Here is an 18,013-nt window from a genome sequence, read left to right on the forward strand (position 1 = left end):
GTATTGATCAAAATGGGTTTTAAACAAAGCAAAGCTGATCATTGTTTGTACACAAAACAGGATGGTTCAAATGTAGTGTATTTGCTGATTTATGTAGATGATTTGTTACTGGTTTTTAATGAAGAAGAACAGAAAAACACATTTGTAAACCAGCTGCAAAGACATTTTGAGTTAAAAGACCTTGGTTCAGTGAAAAGTTATTTGGGAATGCAAATTTCAAAAGATTCTAACACAGGGTCATTTCTGATTGAACAAAGTGGCAAAATTAAAAAATTGCTGGAAGAACACAGCATGGAGAATTGTAAAATTGTTGCCACTCCTATGGTCACTGATTTTCAAAGTCAGACAGACAGTACTGAAATGGAAGACATACAGAAATATCAGAGTGTGATTGGAAGTTTACTTTATCTAGCAAACCTAAGTAGACCAGATATTACATTTGCTGTAAATCTTTTAAGCAGAAAAATGACAAAACCTTCTGTAACTGATTGGACAGCTGTAAAACGTGTATTGAGATATCTAAAAGGTACAATCAATCACAAATTGGAAATATCTACACACAAAGATGGAAATTTCTGTGTTTATGCAGATGCTGACTGGGCTAACGCAATTGACAGAAAGTCTACCAGTGGAGCAGCATTCTTTTACAATCAATCTTTGATTGATTGGTATACAAGAAAACAAAATTGTGTAGCAACCTCTAGTGCAGAAGCAGAATATATCAGTTTATCTCTGGCTTGTAATGAGATTGAGTGGTATAAACAATTATTTGCTGATCTAAGGTTGGAAATTGAGACACCAGTAACCATATTTGAGGATAATCAGGCATGTATTAGTATGGCTACATCTGAAAAGTGTAAACCAAGAACTAAACATGTGGATGTTCGTTATTCTCATGTGAAAGATATAATTCAGAAGGGCTGGATTAAGCTTGAATATTGTCCATCTGAAATGATGTTGGCTGATTTATTCACAAAACCAGTATCAATGGTAAAACACAAAGAGATGCTTTTAAAGCTGGGTCTCAGATTGTAACACAATTTAAACAACATGCGCAAGAGGAGGACTGTTAAGTATATGAAAAGAAATACTTGCTTAGTCATTAAAATTGTGTGTGTATGGCTATCTCAGGGTTAAACAGAGAAAGACTATCTGTGGGTAATTACCTTGAGATAGAGGCTGTTCTGGGAACCTTGCCAAGATTCTAAGTTAGCCTCATCACAGCTGTATGTAATGTAGATAAGAATTGTGTAGATCTGTATATAGTTTCTCACCTGTGTAAAATGGAACTGATCACTGCTTACTGATCACTGCTCTCTGATCACTGCTCTCTGTGTATGCCTCAGTGTGCTGATCTGAACTGATCTGAATTGGACTGCACAGAAGCCTGAAGGAAATAAACCAGCTCTGCTGTGTAAGACCTGCGTGATGTGTGTTTGTTTCTGAGCACAAACAGAGTTCCAGAGAGAGAGAAAAGTTCTGGCACAATAACCCAACAGATGTTCAGTTATATATATTCCTTCCTGCTCATTTTCACCTCACCTCATCACACACATGCACCCCAGTTTCAGAGTTTCACTGGGGGGGGGGTAGTTGGCTGGTGGGGAGGGAGGACATAGTAGGGGAAGAAGTTAAGTCCCCCCCCCGCCGCTTGTTACTTCTTCCTTGCAAACCTACAATAATAGCATGTATGTATGTTGCTATTATTGACTTATTTGAATCATTGCTTTATCATGTGTCTGACTTGTTTCTCAATCCTGTGTGCCAAAGCCTGTTTGGCTAGTGTATAATATATTCATAGCCAAAGCTCTCCGGAAGGTTTACAAAGATTAAAAAGATTAGATTAAAAAGACTGAACATTAAAATTAGTATACAAAATTTAAAAACAAAAACAGCTAACATTTAAAACAATTTTTAAACACTCAGCCAGGCCAAAGCTCGTTTTGGAGTCAGTTAACTCAACATATTCTGTTAAATGCTTGGGAGAAAAGGAAAGTCTTAATCTGGCGCCAAAAAGATAACAATGTTGGCGCCAGGCGGGCCTCATCGGGGAGATCGTTCCATAATTGGGGGCCACCACAGAAAAGGCCTCCCTCCAAGCTTGAGTTGAGTCAAATTCCTCTCTTCTTCTGAAACTGTCGAAAGTATGTTTTTATATCAGTAACTTGTGGCCAGCCTGTTTCCACAACTGCTTATCTTATACACACCCAACTGCTTATTATTTTTTATAGTATGGTTTCTGAGAAAACCGAAAAACAGTTTGGGGTATTTCTTGAACTGCTGCTCCAAGGTCTACACATCTCCGTTCAGTGATTCGATTTATACTTGAATTACCAGACTGTTTCAGGATCCAGGAGAGGTTTTGGTACCAAAGCCCTTGAGTTCTCACTTTCGGTGCCGCAGTTTACCAATTATAAGGTAAGTGGCACTAACATTGAAACTATAAAAAACATGCCTTGACTACCGCAAAAATCTATTTTTCATTTACAAAAATTCCATTTTACAGTATGTTTGGTGTGTAAATGAAATATAGGTTGCAATCTTATGTACCTGTTGAACACAATGGGACTTACTTATGAGTAAATATATGTACGTTTGTGCTGGTAAAGTGCTTAAGCCCCATTGGTTTCAATGGACCTGCTCTAAACTAATACACTGTGTCTCCAAACACAGTGTATTAACTTCCTCACCTTTCCAGTAATATGTGCCCCATCTATACCTGGGAAGGCATTCAGGGGAAGAAGGTGATCAGACCATATATGTTAATATTCATTTGTTTCTCATTTTTGTCAGTGTTTTCATCTTTCTTGGCAGTATTTCTCCTGTTGGGCAATCCCCATGAGCAGACAAAATATTCAGCATTACATTATCACTGATTTTAAAGAATATTTACATGTTCGAATACAGGTTGAGGGTTTTGTTTTGCTGTGATGATATTCTCGATCATGTTCATAAATTATTCTTCCCCAGGGAAAAAGGAAGATGGACACTACTACTTGGATGCCAGATGTTGAGGAAAGCACAAGTTTTGACTACACTGGAATAGTAACACCATTCCAAAACAAACATGTCACAGCATTCATTTCCAAATTTGTGCCACCACTTTACTCTTTGGTGTTCATATTTGGCCTGGTGGGCAATGCTTTGGTTGTGCTGATCCTCATCCGATTCAAGAAACTCAAGAGCATGACCGATATCTACTTGCTCAATTTAGCAATCTCTGACTTGCTTTTCATTTTCTCGCTTCCATTTTGGGCGTATAATGCAACAGTCTCCAGGTGGATGTATGGAGATGCCATGTGCAAAATCCTCTATGGAATCTATCGTGTAGGCTTCTACAGTGGAAGCTTCTTCATCATCCTTTTGACCATCGACCGGTACTTGGCAATTGTTCATGCAGTGTTTGCACTGAGAGCTAGGACAGTCTTCCACGGCGCTTTCTCAAGCATCGTCACGTGGCTTGTGGCGTTTTTAGCCTCTGTACCAGCATTCGTTTTTAAACGTGTTCAAGAGGAATATGAGGGCAACATCAAATGCCGCTCTCTTTATCCCAATGGAAAGGAAAGAGAATGGAAGCAAGTTGTAACTTTAATGATGTTCATTTTGGGCATAGCCATTCCATGGGTCATTATGGTCTTCTGCTATGTTCAGATTATAATGGTTTTGACTAAGAGTAGGAATGTGAGAAAGCAGAAGGCTGTCAGGCTTATTTTTGTAATCATGATTGTGTATTTCATCTTATGGATGCCATACAACATAGTCAATTTGCTGCACACCTATCAAAATTCAATGTTGTCTGGTAGCTTGAACAATGGTAGTTCCTATCTAGATGTAGCTGTCGACGTGACAGAAATCATTTCCATGGTCCACTGCTGTCTCAACCCTGTGATCTATGCCTTTGTGGGGGAAAAATTCAGGAAATATCTCCTAATACTTTTCCAAAAGCATATATCAGTTTACTTGTGTAAGCTCTGTCCAGGTCGGGATCGTCCTTATTTAGAACGGACTACTTCGACCTCTATAAGTACAACAGAGCATGATATTTCTACTGGTTTGTGAAGTGCTTTCCAGCTCTCTGTGTGTTTATGTCTTCTTTTCTTGAACAGTTTTCATTATTAGTGTGACTGAGTTACACCAGATTGCTAAAAGGGAGAGAAAGACAATAAAGTGAATGCATTTGAGGAACCTATGAACTTTGGAGGGAAGCCCCTTCCTCCTAAGAACTGCCAAGAGAAGAGAAAAGGAAGATTACAACAGACACAGGCAGGATCTACACTTTATAACGGTATTGACAACTGTTGGGGCCAATGTTATATCCAGTGTTATATCCTGCTTGAGGGAGATCTGGCCATATTCTGAACAACCCCATTCCCCAATACCTACTCTAATATATGTTGCAAAATCTCTCACACATATCCTGGGGAAACTACTGAGCATGCACACATGTATGTATGTATGTATAAATAAATACCAAACTCTAGCTTTGGAAATTAAATGTGCTTTAGAGTATCTTTCTAAATATAAGATGCAGACATTGAATCGAAGTACTCTGAAACTCAGGAAGCTCACCGCTGACGTGTCTTCTGGATATGTAATCGGTATAGAACATTTGAAGCTGGATCATCAGGAGCATTGATAAGGATGTTAGACTCTGGATTTGGTGAGGACTGGACAGGACTAGATGCTGAGGCCCTAAAGCCATATCAAGATACAGAGGACCTATACCCAAAAAATAAAGAGAAAATGTGAATTATATTGTAATACATGAAAGGGTACTACCCAGCATTAGTGGGTGCTTGGAGTTAAACAGTGTTAGTTAGCCTTCTCTGTGGATGGGTATAAAAGCACTAATAAAGTAAATTGATTTGAACTTCTAAACTGGCTCTAGCTTGCATTTATTGCCTCCAATACTAAATGTTGTGTTGCCATGCTTTCTCTATATAAGTCAATTCTACTGTAAGTCACACCAGACTTGCCAACATATTTAAGGTAAAGTGATTTTGTTTTAGTTACCTTACATCTTAGTTATCACCAACACATTTAGGGCCCCTCTTATTGGCTTACTTGGCCTGTTCCTAAATCTGGCACTGGGACTGGATAATGAATGGCGTTATACACTCAGTCCTTCTTCAAAGGCTGACAAGTTCAAGCGTCAGCATTTACTTAACTTTGTCTTCCTGTGGATGAAGTGATCATTGGAGACATATTATTAAACATTTGTTAGATGCCTTTCTAAAACAAAAAAACAGAACAAGGCGACTTACAAAATGTTTAAACATAGAGAAATTTGAAACAATTCATGAAACTATCTTTTCCAGGAACCTTCACAGTTAGTCTGGTATAAACGCTTTATCATGTTGGAATCCTGGAACGGATCCTGGTTATGTTTCCATTGATTTGCTAATTGCTGAGGAGCTGGAAGAAACAGAAGACTCAGCAGAAAACTTAAAGGTCAACTTTACACCTGGACCTTGATGTCATAATTGAATAATTGGTAAACTGATTGTCTTCAATTAAGGGTTGCAAGAAGTTGCATCATTGTACAGGTAGTCTATAAAAGCAAATGTATTTCCATGTACATGTATCACTCACTCTATCACTCAAAATGAACCACTAAGAGATGTATCAGAGCTGTATTGACTGACCGTATGTAAGTATTTGTATCTGTGATTGCCATAACTAAATTATATTTTTATATGCCAGTAAAGGTTTGTTTAAACCTATTGAAAATCTCAGTCTTAATCTGTGTCTTTGCTGACTCTGCTGGAAACCGCTGTAATACTCTGCTACAAAGTTATTGGCCAGAAGCCTAGTCTGTGCAATAACTAATGAGGTTGGAAAATCTCCCATAAACCTCAATCATATAAAACCTCAACATATCAATGGTTAGTGTCATTATAGGTGAGGATCCTCAGTTTCTCTAATCTATGTTTGAAAACTATTAGTGTTACTGATCTCTGTACTACCTTTCAGAAGGTGGTTTGTTTATTAGTTCCTCAGGGAACACCTATATCCCCCATACATGCAAGCAATGGAGACATTCTGCTTTTTTAATCAACTGATATATTCTTACACTAAGGCTACATATTTAAAAAATCTGAAACTGCAGAATTCTTCACTCAGGGGGGGATCTACACTACTGCTTTAAAGCGCTTTACAACAGTTTTGACAACTGTTCAGGCCCAGGACACACTGCATATACAGGTTTCAAAACGTTTTCAAAGTGCTTTAAAGTGCTTTAAAAGCAGTAGTGTAGATCCCCCCTCAGTTTGTCAGCAATTGTAAAAAAGTTGGGGAAGTAGACTTCTATTTGACTTCCTTTTGTAGCTTTTTCTTACCCCTTATTTTCCTACCCCTTCTTTCATCTTCTTTTCTTACCACAAAAAAATCCATTAAGGAAGGAAAAACAGAATTGTTTTTGATTGGTCTCTCTGAAAGCACCCCAAATCAAATGTTGGATAAAATGTAATATCCCCTCACAATACAGGGCTCATGATAAGAAATGTTAGGAGATCTTTACATATTCTGGAATTTGGGGTGAGTATAAGTAAGCTTCAGTAAGTGTCAGGGTGGATTTGATTTAAATCACTACTCAGAAATACTCGATTTAATCATGTGACTCCCCCCCCCAAAGGGCACTCTATTCATTGAATTTTTTGAAACTTAGCACTTAAGAGGTAAGGGGTTGATTCTGTGTACATAGATTTGCAAAGGAACAATGGGATTGTGATCTCTGCAGACACAAATTCACAGTTTTGTGAACTGCAAAACCAAGCATCTGTGATAATATCTTCTAGATAGAAAAATTGCCCAATAACAGAAACCTCTGGAAGAGCATGACATTGTGAATGGATTAATGGAATTCATTTACCAAAAAATTTAAACATTGCATGAATATACAGCCTCATGCTACATCATTAAAAACTAATTATGTAGCATGAGGCTGTATATCCTTATTTCATGACAAATAACCTTTGGACTATAATGTATCTTAAATAGAAAAATATCTTTAGATAGATTTTTCCTCAAAAAGCATTTTATTAAAAAAAAATCCAATTTAAATAAAAAAAAAACCAGATTTGATTTTTTTTTAAAAAAAAATCATTGATTTTTATCCACCCTGGTAAGTGTAGGTATATGGAGGAAACTGGAGCTGGACAAACTTCCTAGAGTTACAGGCAGTGCCTATAAGCTCCATCACACCTTGGAAGAAACACTGGCTAATGCTGGCTACCCTCACTTCTCTGTGGACACTGAGTTACTTCCTGTTTTCAAACAGGAAGTAAACAAGGTGCACAAGGGCCATTCAGTCCCTCGTTGTGAACACGCTGCTTCTCCCACACACAGCAGGAAAGAGCAGCAACTTCAGTTTGAAAAAAATTCATAGTTTTTCTGGGTTTTCTTGCGGTGCAAGGAAGACCAGAAGGGGCAGAAGGCGTGCGAAAGGCAGACGATGTCATATGAGCTACCTCTAAGGAATCCATGAGTGGGTTGGCTATAGACTATACGCACACTAGCCGCCGTTCTGTAAACAGCAGATTAAACGAATATGCACATATGCGCATCCATATTAACTATTAAAAAAAATTAAAAATGGGAAAGGCAAAAGAGGGAACGACTGAGGAAAATGGAATGCCATTTTCACGTGTGCATCCAATTTAGCTTAGAAGGGGAAAAAATTACCTTTCGATAATCGCCAAGATAGACTGTGCGACAAAGAAGAACTAGCTCCATTGCCAAGCACACTTCAACGAGCACAACAACCCAAACAGGGAATTCTGGGATTTGAGAAAAGTTTTTTAAAAGGGGGGGGAGCAAGGGAGAACGTCACAAGCATCCCCCAAAGCCAGCCTCTAAGAAATGCCCACAAGGGACGGAAGGGACAGAAGTGTGAACCGCTCTGATGAAACGAAACGAAAGAAAAGGCGCATGAGGCAGTAAAGAAAGAGGCACCTCATTTAGGTACGTACTTAAAAAAGGCGCACTGAAGCGCCTTCACAACGATGTGTAGATCTGCTCATGGTCAAAGTAAGAAATTCTTTCTTCTCTCCAAAAGAAAGCAAACATGCAAACTGTGGCCCCAAAACTAGCAAAAAGATGTTATCCAACACTAGAGCTACACAAAACAGAACAGGAAGAACTGAAACCAATTTCAATTTTAGGAGTTGCTCCTTGCTTTAGCCTTCTTTATGAGTTTCCCAGGAAAAGGAATGACCGATAAGCTGCCACTAATCAGGTTGAACTTCTCGATAACCCTAGTCTGTTCACCTGCTTGGGAGTTGTAAGCAGTGCTGTACTGAAACCCTAAATGCCCTCTCACAAACTCTTCATTTCCCTAAGAAAGAGGCAGTTGCTTTTCTGCTGCTTTTGTTGGGATGTTGAGGGTGCAGGCAGGGCTTCAGTGCTTACCTCACTGTAAAGAGGGGGCTGAGGGGGTGTGTGTGTGTGTGTGTGTGTGTGTGTGTGTGTGTGTGTGTGTGTGTGTGTGTGTGTGTGTGCGCGCTCTTCCTCCCCCACCCTGTTCTGTCCTTGCAGCCTCTTGGGCTGCTTGGACCGCCCCCTAGAGGAATTAGTCAGGGCTTTAACAGGCTTGTGCTTACTTATTGAGAAACGCAGGCTTTTATGTATGCAAAGTGGGCTGTTTCTTACCAGACAGCCTTTACCGTAGCAATAGCTACTTACGAAAAGTAACTTAACCACTTCCAATCAGAATGTTCCCCCCCCCCCCCCCAGTCACAGAAGCTATACAAATTGGAACCGACAGGCTGTGTGCTTAAGCAGTTCACAAATACAACATATAACATATAATAGTGACCCAATCTTATCTAGCTGGTGTAATATGAATGACATATCCAGATTTAGTGCCATGTTTACCAGCATTTTGTGCTTGCTGATTCCCCCCCCCCCCCCCCGCCCTCAGTCTGCTAGGAAATAGCCTTGTCTTGTGGCTCATGCTCAAATGCAGTAACTTTTCATCCTTAACAAACTTCATCTTGAACCTTTGCATTACTGATTTGGCCTTTTCTTTCAAGCTGCCTTTCTGGATTGTGTACCATTAGCATGGATGAATTTGGGGGGATTTTCTCTGAGAGGCTGTGAGTGCCATCTTCTGTATCAGCTACTATGGTGGTGTGATCTTTTTAACCATCACGACTATCCTCTGGCACCTGGCTGGCAGATCCCTTGTCAACATTGAGAACTTAGATAAGGAGCATGTAGCATGTTAGTGAGCATGGCGATTTGGACCAGCAGCATCTTAGCTGTGGTCCCTGAAATTATCTATAGTTAGGGATTTTGGAGGAATCCACAATGGAACAAAATGAATTTGGATTTTTATGAATCTGACACATGGATGCTGCTGACTTGTAGAACTTTTTTTTAACCTCCATGAATTGTGCACATTTTTCATTGTAGATAAATATGGCCAAAAAAACCTCTGGCCAAATAAGCACATCTCCCCCACAGGCTAAAGCATTTGTGGGGGGGGGGGGGATTTGCACATTTCCATACTAGTTTGCATTTGTGCTAACACAAATTTGTGCAAATTTGGACACCCCCACCCCCAAATCCAATTCTGTGAATGGGTGGCCTAGAATTTTCTAGCCCTAGAATGCCTTCTTCACATATGGGCCCGTATGAGGATGCTTCCGTGTACTGATGCAAAAGCTCAGAGCAAGAACCTGAATGGCACAGCCAACCTTAAGGGGATGGGATGGGGATAAATACTCATGACAATTTTTCCATTGCTTTGCCAGAGAGGATTTGGGTGGGAGTGGCTGTCTGGTAGGAAAGCACAGAAGGACCAAGAAGAGGACAGAGAATGCCGCCTATCCTGAATAATCTTGGTTGTGTATGGATACATGGTAATTTCTATACTTGATTTGAGTGTCATTTTATTTTGAGAATCTTTTGCAAAAGTTGTAATTACAAGCCCTCCCACTGAGATGTGAGACAATAATGAGCTCTATTGTGCAATTCAGCCAGCTTGAGAATCCATGGTTTGTTGTTGGGTTTTTCAGGGTTAACAAACCACATTGCATGGTTAACAATCCACCCTGCAGAAAATGGTTTCAGACAACATGCTAACCCATGGTTCAATAAACAACCCATACTCAACCACTAAGTATGAGTTAGTATGTTGTGTGTGCACTCCCAATGTGAACACAGAGTTGGATGGGGATCTTGTAGGCATTTAGTCCAACCTCCCTGTTCAATGCAAGAAATTTAAGAGCTGGAACAAACCCAAGAGAAGGCAGTCCAGCCTCCGACTGAATATGTCCAATGAGGAAATAGCCCACCACCCCTCTAGGCAGTGGGTCTATTGTCAAACTGCTCTTACCATCTGAAGGCAAGCAGTTCCCATACTACTAAGTGCATGTGTGAATATGGCCTAAGCTGCCCCACATAAGTGCTATCTGGACTCAAATTCTAAATCCCTTTCCTACAGAACTTCCAAAAAAGAAGTCATACTTTTATATAAGAGGGTCTACTAGGGCAGCTTTCCTCAACCTGGTGCCCTCCAGATGTGTTGGACTGAAAGTCCCATCATTCCCAGCAAGCATAGCCAGTGATGGGAATCGCAGTCAAATACATCTGGAGAGCACCAAATTGGAGAAGGCTGTCTTATTAAAATAATTTGTTGATCTCATCATCCAAAAGCTGTGCCAGCCAGAGGTGCAGTTCCACTGCCAAAGCTCAGTGCATCCTGTCCTCCTGTGCATCACCAGCCCAATCAATTTGGATGACTTCCTGGAATTGGAAACCTATCGAAGCAGCCCTGTGACCTCTTGGGAGCAGAATAAATAAACCACCAGGTGTTAACCCTTTGATATGGTTCTCACTTCTCCACAGATAAGGTGGTAAGGCCTTTAGAAGGACACATTTCCTGTGTGAAAAACACATGGTTTCATAAAGATATTGAGCAGCAAAATATGGAGATGAGAGATAAATCACTAGTTTTGAGGCTGGGTGGGTTTGTTTTGACAGCTTAAACCCAAGATTGGGTAACAAAATCCAGAGAGTAGTAAGATGCTTTCCAGTCTTCAAACTGTTCTGCAGAGGTACGGAAACAGATTTTTTTTGCCTAACAATTATTTTTAGAAGAAGGGAACTCACTCTTTCTCTGTCCACTAGAAATTTGCAGAACTTGAGCAAACTCACAAAACGGTTATATTTCTTTTTTTCTGAATTGCATCTGTTCTTTTCTTTTTTTTTTAGTGTGCCTGTTCCAAAGAATCAAGCTTTCAGCATCATCTCTTAAAAGTTTGTAAACTGGTAAGTCAATTTCAGTTTGGGCGTGCCTGTGTGTTTCTTTATTTCATGTATGTAGGTAAACAACAGAAAAACTATGTACAGATTAGGAATGCTGCATGAATTTCTAAGCCTGAAAATAACTTACCATGCAACCTAGTATGCAAAAGGGGCAAGTATTACATCTCATAAAACTTGAATATCAAAGATTAATGAAGCACTGAACACTTTCCCATTATGAATTCATATTGTTAAATTAAAATGCCTAGGGAAGCAAATTTCAACAATATTCCATCCTCTGATTCTCCCAAAAGGTAAGCCCTTCACCCTATAACACTGGGCAGAAATCCTAAGAAATACCTGGTGTAATCAGTACCAAAATGGAATATGTCCTCCTTTATTTTCTTTTATTATGATTCAGCAAGACAGAGAACAAATAAAATCAACACTTATTCAGCTTTGCATAATAAATACTGCTAATAAAAAGGCTAACATTTGAAAATATGCTAAAAAGGAAATATTGACTTTTACAAATAGTAGTAGTCTATTCTGCAGTGGTTTTTTTTAAATTATCTTTGGCTGGATGCAGCAAATAGTTTTTCAGAGGTTTGAAGGAGGTATGATAGAGCTGTTCTTAAGTTTGTGCACAAACGTTCATTGCTTCTCTACTCTGTGGCCTCCAGTCAAATAGTTACTGCAATTTCTGAGAATAAATCTATTGATCAGAGATCATAACCGTACCAGTTTGTGCTAGTGTGTGCCCAGAGCAAAAACAGCATTATCCTATCTCCTTGAAATCTCTGAAGTACATCAATGTCATTTATTCATGTGCATATGGAGCCTCGAGAGCCATTTCACATGGAAAGCATCTCTGTGTAATATTGTATAACATGTGCATGTACATAATAGTGTGGACTCATGCCGAGATGCCATGACGGACTGCTGCAGGCACGTGCATTGCACATGATGCTCTAAATGTGGATTTTGTGTTATTTTTTGACACATAGTTTCTGCGGAGGAAAAGCTTCAAGTTAGGTGTGTGTGTGTGTGTGTGTGTGTGTGTGTGTGTATTCTTCTTTAGATTTAGTGTGTATATATACAGACTAGTCAAGTCTGTGTTTTTTAATGCATGGTATGAACAAGTTTATGATATTTTCTAAGAAATGGTAATGATGGAAATTATTATTGGACTAGAAAAATGCCCATCATTATGTCAGGTGGGTCTTATTATGGGGATCCCTGTGGGGTTGTAGTGTGTTTCTGTGTGTTGTACAGAGCCTCACTGCATACCTTTCTGTGGGATTCCTGTCAGTGACAACAGGCCATTCAATGTCAGGGGCGGAGGGCAGATTTTGCCCTCACTCCTGCAATATCTCCAAGACCACTGCTTATTTTTTCCCCATAGGAATGAATTGCAACCATGGGCACATCTACACAAAGGGTTTGTCCCGGGGTTGCTTCGCAGTAGCGGCACGTCATCTACATGATGTAGCCGGCATTGCGAAGCCATCCAGGGGCAAACCCTGGAAACTCCACTCCTAAAAAGTCGGGCACTTATCTAGACTTTATTGACTTTATGACAGCAGAGCCCATGGCACCCTGATTGGTCGCCATGGATCCCTTTAAAAGTTTTTTAAAAAATGGAGGGGAGGAGAGGAACAGGGCCGTTCCTCCCCGCTTTTTAAATTTTCTAATCTCTATCTGTGGCGCTCCACACATAAAAATAATAAAAATAAAGACCGGGGGGGGGGGGAGGAACGAGGCCTGTCTCTGGTGATCTCAGCCACTGAGAATTAAACCTTCACTTATCTCTTCTGGGTAACCTTACTCTGGTTTCTCAGTCAAGCTACAGCTGGGGTGCACACCCTTTTTGGCCATGAGGGTGACCTGGGGAGGGGCACTCATGTGCATGTGCACACATACCCCCCCCCCACATCTCAACGCACAGGGATGGGGAGGTTTAAACCTCCTCTCCCTGTCCACTAAGATATAGGGATCTTTTGGGGGTTGGGAGAGGCTTTCGCATTTTCCGCCACTAGCAGTGGTGGAAAAACAGCATTCTCGGAAGCAGATCACTGGGGGTTGGGAGAAAACTTCACCCCTCCCAGCCCCAAGAAAATTGTTGATCAGCTGTGCTGTGGGGGAAAGTGGATATACTTTGCCACTGGTTGTGCACCCCCATGCTGGCGCAATTCCAGGAATGCATCCTCCAGGCCTTTTCCCTGGTAAACTGGGGCCCAGCCCCGGTTGCTCCGGAGATCCCTGTTTTCCTAGAGGTCTCCAGGGTTTTCTTGGTCATCTGGTCACCCTAAGTAATCAGCAATATGGACATCATAATACTGACTTTCCTTACAACACGGGAGCTGAAACTTTTTGCCCCCAGGGCCTATTTGAGAAGTCTGAAAATTACGGAGGCCAAAATGGTGGCATGGCAGTGAATCCAGTCACAAAATTGCAGTGCAGGGTTTTATTAACTCTAGGTTTGTGTGCTTGAGTACCTCTCCCCGCCTCCCACCTGTACCTAGCAGCAAAAGTACAAGAATTTTCTGCCCTTCATTAGCCCCCTAATCAGACACCTAAGCTAGCTGCTTCACACTGCCCATTGGTCACAAAACTGTCCTCCCGCCCCATTTTAAAGTGCTTGTTGTTGTTTTTTAAAAAAATACAAAAGTGGGGGGTCCCCTCACAGGTATTCTTTTTGAGCCTCAATGTTCAGGAGACAGAGCTGCTGACTGTTTCGCATTAAGATTGACATTGCAGCCAGCTGAGAGAGGAAAGGAATAAGATTGCCAAGATGCCTTGGTTTGCAGCAGCTACTGCTGTCATTCAGGCACTTCTTCTTCCCTCTGCTGCACACAAAGAGAGCCAGTGGGGCTTCTGCTGGCACTCAGGTGCAAGATGACTGTGTTGCTTTCCCTGCAGAGCTAAGGCATAAGCAAGCCCAGTTGCCTTTACTTGTGCAATGCCTTGAGCAGAAGGGTGAGGTGTAGTGAAGCCAGGGCTCACAGGGTTGAAGCACCAGGACCTTTTGATTAGCAGGGGTGCTGACATCATCTGCAACACCCCACCTACCCATCAGGCTCCCCTATTCCCTCTGAGCTTAGCTGCTCAGAAGGAATAGTAGCTGGGGCACTGGATAGATTTTCCCCCAACAACACTATATTGATGGAAGCTATCCCTGTTGCAAATGCAAAGTATTTGGGGCTGGCTTGGTCTTGAATGGACAATTAAGACCCAATAGCTTTTCAGATGACCTGGTGGAGATGAACATGGCTAGAATTGGGTTGTTGATATGGGTCAGCCCAGCTGCCTGTGGTTTTGGACTCTCATTGGGGTGTGTGGCTATGAGCACTACCAGGATTAGTTCCACTTCACTATTGAGAAGGACAAGGAGGATCTGACAGCCAGCAGCATAGAATGGGACAGGCTGCGATTTTTGCCATCTCCTCTTCATCTTATTGGCTGTCTCCGTCAGCCACTAGGACACTGTTCTTGCGGGTCTCATCATCAGCATGTTCCCCAGTGCCCATAACCCCCAGCAACTTCTCAAGCTGCAACTATGGGTAACTCGATTCAGCAGACACTACTGTTGACTCCACCAGCCCTGGAGCTGGAGTCGCAGCTGCGAGGCTCGCAGTATTCCAGAAGCTCTGGTGAGGGCGACAGCAACGAGGATAACAAAGAGATGTGAGGGATCGCAGCTTGTCCTGCTCCGTGCCTGCTTCTAGAATGGCGTTATTGCTGCTGCTTGCAATGCTCCTCTTCCATCTGGGCATGCAGGAAGAAGAGGAAGAGGTACTTCCTCCTTCTTCAGCCCTCTTCTTGCATGACTCATTCTGAGTCAGCTCTTGCAGTGCACCTGCTGCCTGCTTGTGGAACATTGTGGTCTGATTGCGCAGATGGGTACTTGGGGACTGAAGGCAGAATGGCCCAGCCTACAGATAGGGATTGGACTAGAATGGACTACACTGCAAACTTAAACTGGTTTAATAGTCATCCCCTCTCCCCAGAGAACTCTGGAACTGCAATTTTAGGTGTGGGACAGGAGTTGGGGATGTCATTTGTCTGGATCCCTGATAAAATTCTATGAATGAGATGGGAGCGATGGCACCATAAAAGCATCGTCTGGAAGCAACTGCAGAATAGCCAAAGATTATAACCTAGATTCTTTGTCACTTTCAGGATTCGTTTAGAAATTAAATACACAAGGTAGTGCCTCTCCATTCCATGTATAGAGGTCAACTGGACCGACATTTTGAATCTTACTTCAGCATGAGTGACAGGAAAAAAAACCTCCACTGCACCTGAGGTAAGCCAGCTAGCTTAGGGGGTGCACTACAAGCCCTGTAACACACTCTTTCCTCCTGTACTTCATGGCCCTTAAGCATCTGCTGTCTGAGGAGGCTTCCTCACTCATTCTAATGGTGCGGCTGGCCTAGCATAAACTAAATTGCAGTCCTGAAGCTATCATGAGCCTTTCATCTCATAATACAGGGATAATAGGACATACAGTTAGCACAGGAAGAACAGGTTAAGCCATCTCCCCCAGGTCTGATGAAACCAGAGGCTCTTGCAGCTGTTTAAGGGGGAAGCATACCCACATTATATTCATTTCAGCACTAAATCAGAACTTAAAGCACTTTTCAGAGTCAAGAATGTAATTGTGGCACCTCCAAGTGGTAGGGAAAGAAAGTTACAACACTGACATCCAAAGCTGAACTTAAAAGAAAAAACTGAGCAACCTTATTCCTGGTAACTACTGAGCAACATCAAACAGCAACATCATACTGCCAATGTCATACTGCCCTTATATTAATCTATGGTGTAACTACTCCTGGAATACTGTGTACAGTTCTGGTCACTGCACCTAAAAAAAGGATATTGTTATTGTAGGGTTGGAAAAACTGCAGAAGAGGGCAATTAAAATGATGGAGTCTGGAGCAACTCCTCTATGAGGGAACGTTACAACAGCTAAGATTGTTTAGTTTAGAAAAAAAGGTGAGACATGATAGAGGTGTACAAATTCATTCATGTTGTGGAGAAAGTGGATAGGGAGACATTTTCCCCTCTCTCGTAATATTAGAACCTGGGGTCATCCCATGAAGCTAAATAGTGTGAGATTCAGGATAGATAAAAAGAGGTACTTCTTTACACAGGGCATAGGTAAACTGTGGAATTCAATTCCACAAAATGTAGGGATGGCCACCAATTTGGATGGCTTTAAAAGGGGGTTAGACAAATTCATGGAGGATAAGGCTATCAATGGTTACTAGTTCGGATACTTTGCGGTATGTCCAGTATCATAAGCAGTATGGCTATGTACACCAGTTGCTGGGGAACATAGGTGGGCAGGCCCTGTTGCCCTTATGCCCTGCTTGTGAGTTTCTAGTCAAGAGCTGGTTGGCCACTGTGTGGACATAATGCTGGACTAAATGGACCCTTGATCTAATCCAGCATGGCTCCTCTTCTTTCGTTATTACTTGAGAAGGACCAGAATCGAAGGGTGACTTCATAACGGCATGTTTGTCACTTGGTGGTTTTCAAAGATAAAAGATCAGACAGAGCTTTTGCTTTCGCCTCATATCACCATGAAGATAGCACATTTCAATTGGTTGATCAGGCAAGATGGCAAACAAAGAGAAAAAGGGGAAGCAGAAGGAAAATGGAGCTGATGTTCAAGCCATGGAGTCTGCATTTGGTTACAGTATTAAGGTGGGAAGTGGCTTGCAAAGTACTAGGATGGTTTCAAGTAGTACCTGGGACCCTCCCAATGATTGCTAGGAAGAAGAAGCAAATGAACAATGATTGAGTCATTATTTTTTAAATGATAACATCCCATTGTTAACTCTCATCCTTAGGCAAAGGTTCTTTGGTAGGTGGAAAACAGTAGAAGAGAGAAACTAAATAGTGGCTAGAGGGTCGGACTGAGGGTCGGGAAATCTGGATTCTAGTCTGTAATTGGCCATGGAAACCCACTGGGTGACTTTGGGTAAGTCACAGACTCTCAGCCCAGCCTACCTCACAGGGTTGTTGTGAGGATAAAATTGAGAAGAGGAGGATTACATACATCATCTTGGAGGAAAAGAAGGCAGGATATAAATGTAATAAATAAATAAGATAATTTCAGACAGTGTAGTGGGTAAAAAAATCAATAGAAGCCAAATGTTAGCTTTACCTGGTAGTTGGAGATGTGCCCTCAAAGAATAAAGCCCGAGCTTCAATGGGATGAGATCATCTTCTTCCAGTGTAGGATCTCACAGCCGAAAGACTAAATTTGGTACTCTCCAGATTACACAAAAAATAAAAGTAGCCATGTTGGTCCAAAGAAAAATGCAGGTGCAAGGTGGGTGAGCATCCAAAATGAATTCAAAGGGATAGAATAATATCAACATACAGAAAACAATTTTATTGATGAAAAAAGCCTGATGCATTTTGGCCTTTTTCTTTATTGTTAGGCTTTTTCGAAGGGTTATAATAACGCCTGCAAAGGTTTTTACAACAGATTGTCTTGCACTATAAACACTGGCAGCCAAATATTGGTCCCAGCTTTTACATAAAAGGTTTACGCTAAAGCATGCTGGTATTTGGACCCGTACCTCTTTTACCTTTGTCTTCGCTCACCGTTGGAATCTGGCCTCCAAAAGCTTCTCCAAAAATTATTTATTTAATTATTACATTTACATACCGCCCCATAGCTGAAGCTCTCTCGATGGTTTGAATTCTTTCCTTTGGTGAAAAGGTTCTCCACCCCTGGTCTAAATGG

General features: G+C 41.4%; 2 protein-coding genes and 1 pseudogene across 5 annotated transcripts in view; all 3 read left to right on the top strand.

Annotated features, from left to right (window-relative positions):
- Positions 1-2,277: 2,277 nt before the first annotated feature.
- LOC134397412 (C-C chemokine receptor type 1-like) lies at positions 2,278-4,878 on the top strand. Its single transcript, XM_063124036.1, has 2 exons — positions 2,278-2,418; positions 2,971-4,878. Exon 2 carries the CDS (start codon positions 2,983-2,985, stop codon positions 4,057-4,059), a length of 1,077 nt encoding a protein of 358 aa, XP_062980106.1. The 5' UTR covers positions 2,278-2,418; positions 2,971-2,982; the 3' UTR covers positions 4,060-4,878.
- Positions 4,879-8,019: 3,141 nt separating this feature from the next.
- On the top strand, positions 8,020-9,289 carry LOC134413419 (chemokine XC receptor 1-like; annotated as a pseudogene).
- Positions 9,290-10,962: 1,673 nt separating this feature from the next.
- LOC134397421 (C-C chemokine receptor type 2-like) overlaps positions 10,963-18,013 on the top strand; it is a 10,334-nt gene continuing 3,283 nt past the window's right edge. The window contains exons 1-4 of one of the 4 annotated variants that reach the window (XM_063124047.1): positions 10,963-11,060; positions 11,218-11,274; positions 15,433-15,559; positions 17,109-17,239. In XM_063124047.1, coding sequence (XP_062980117.1) covers positions 17,215-17,239 — 25 coding nt within the window. In that variant the 5' untranslated portion in view covers positions 10,963-11,060; positions 11,218-11,274; positions 15,433-15,559; positions 17,109-17,214. The remainder of the gene's footprint in view (positions 11,061-11,217; positions 11,275-15,432; positions 15,560-17,108; positions 17,240-18,013) is intronic. The other 3 variants (XM_063124068.1, XM_063124057.1, XM_063124078.1) reach the window with 3 other exon arrangements.

Source organism: Elgaria multicarinata, chromosome 1, assembly GCF_023053635.1.
Source record: "Elgaria multicarinata webbii isolate HBS135686 ecotype San Diego chromosome 1, rElgMul1.1.pri, whole genome shotgun sequence".
Lineage (NCBI taxonomy): Eukaryota > Metazoa > Chordata > Lepidosauria > Squamata > Anguidae > Elgaria > Elgaria multicarinata.

Bases quoted from the DNA above. Each gene is read 5' to 3' on its own strand.
- LOC134397412 (XM_063124036.1), top strand. From the start codon at position 2,983: ATGGACACTACTACTTGGATGCCAGATGTTGAGGAAAGCACAAGTTTT.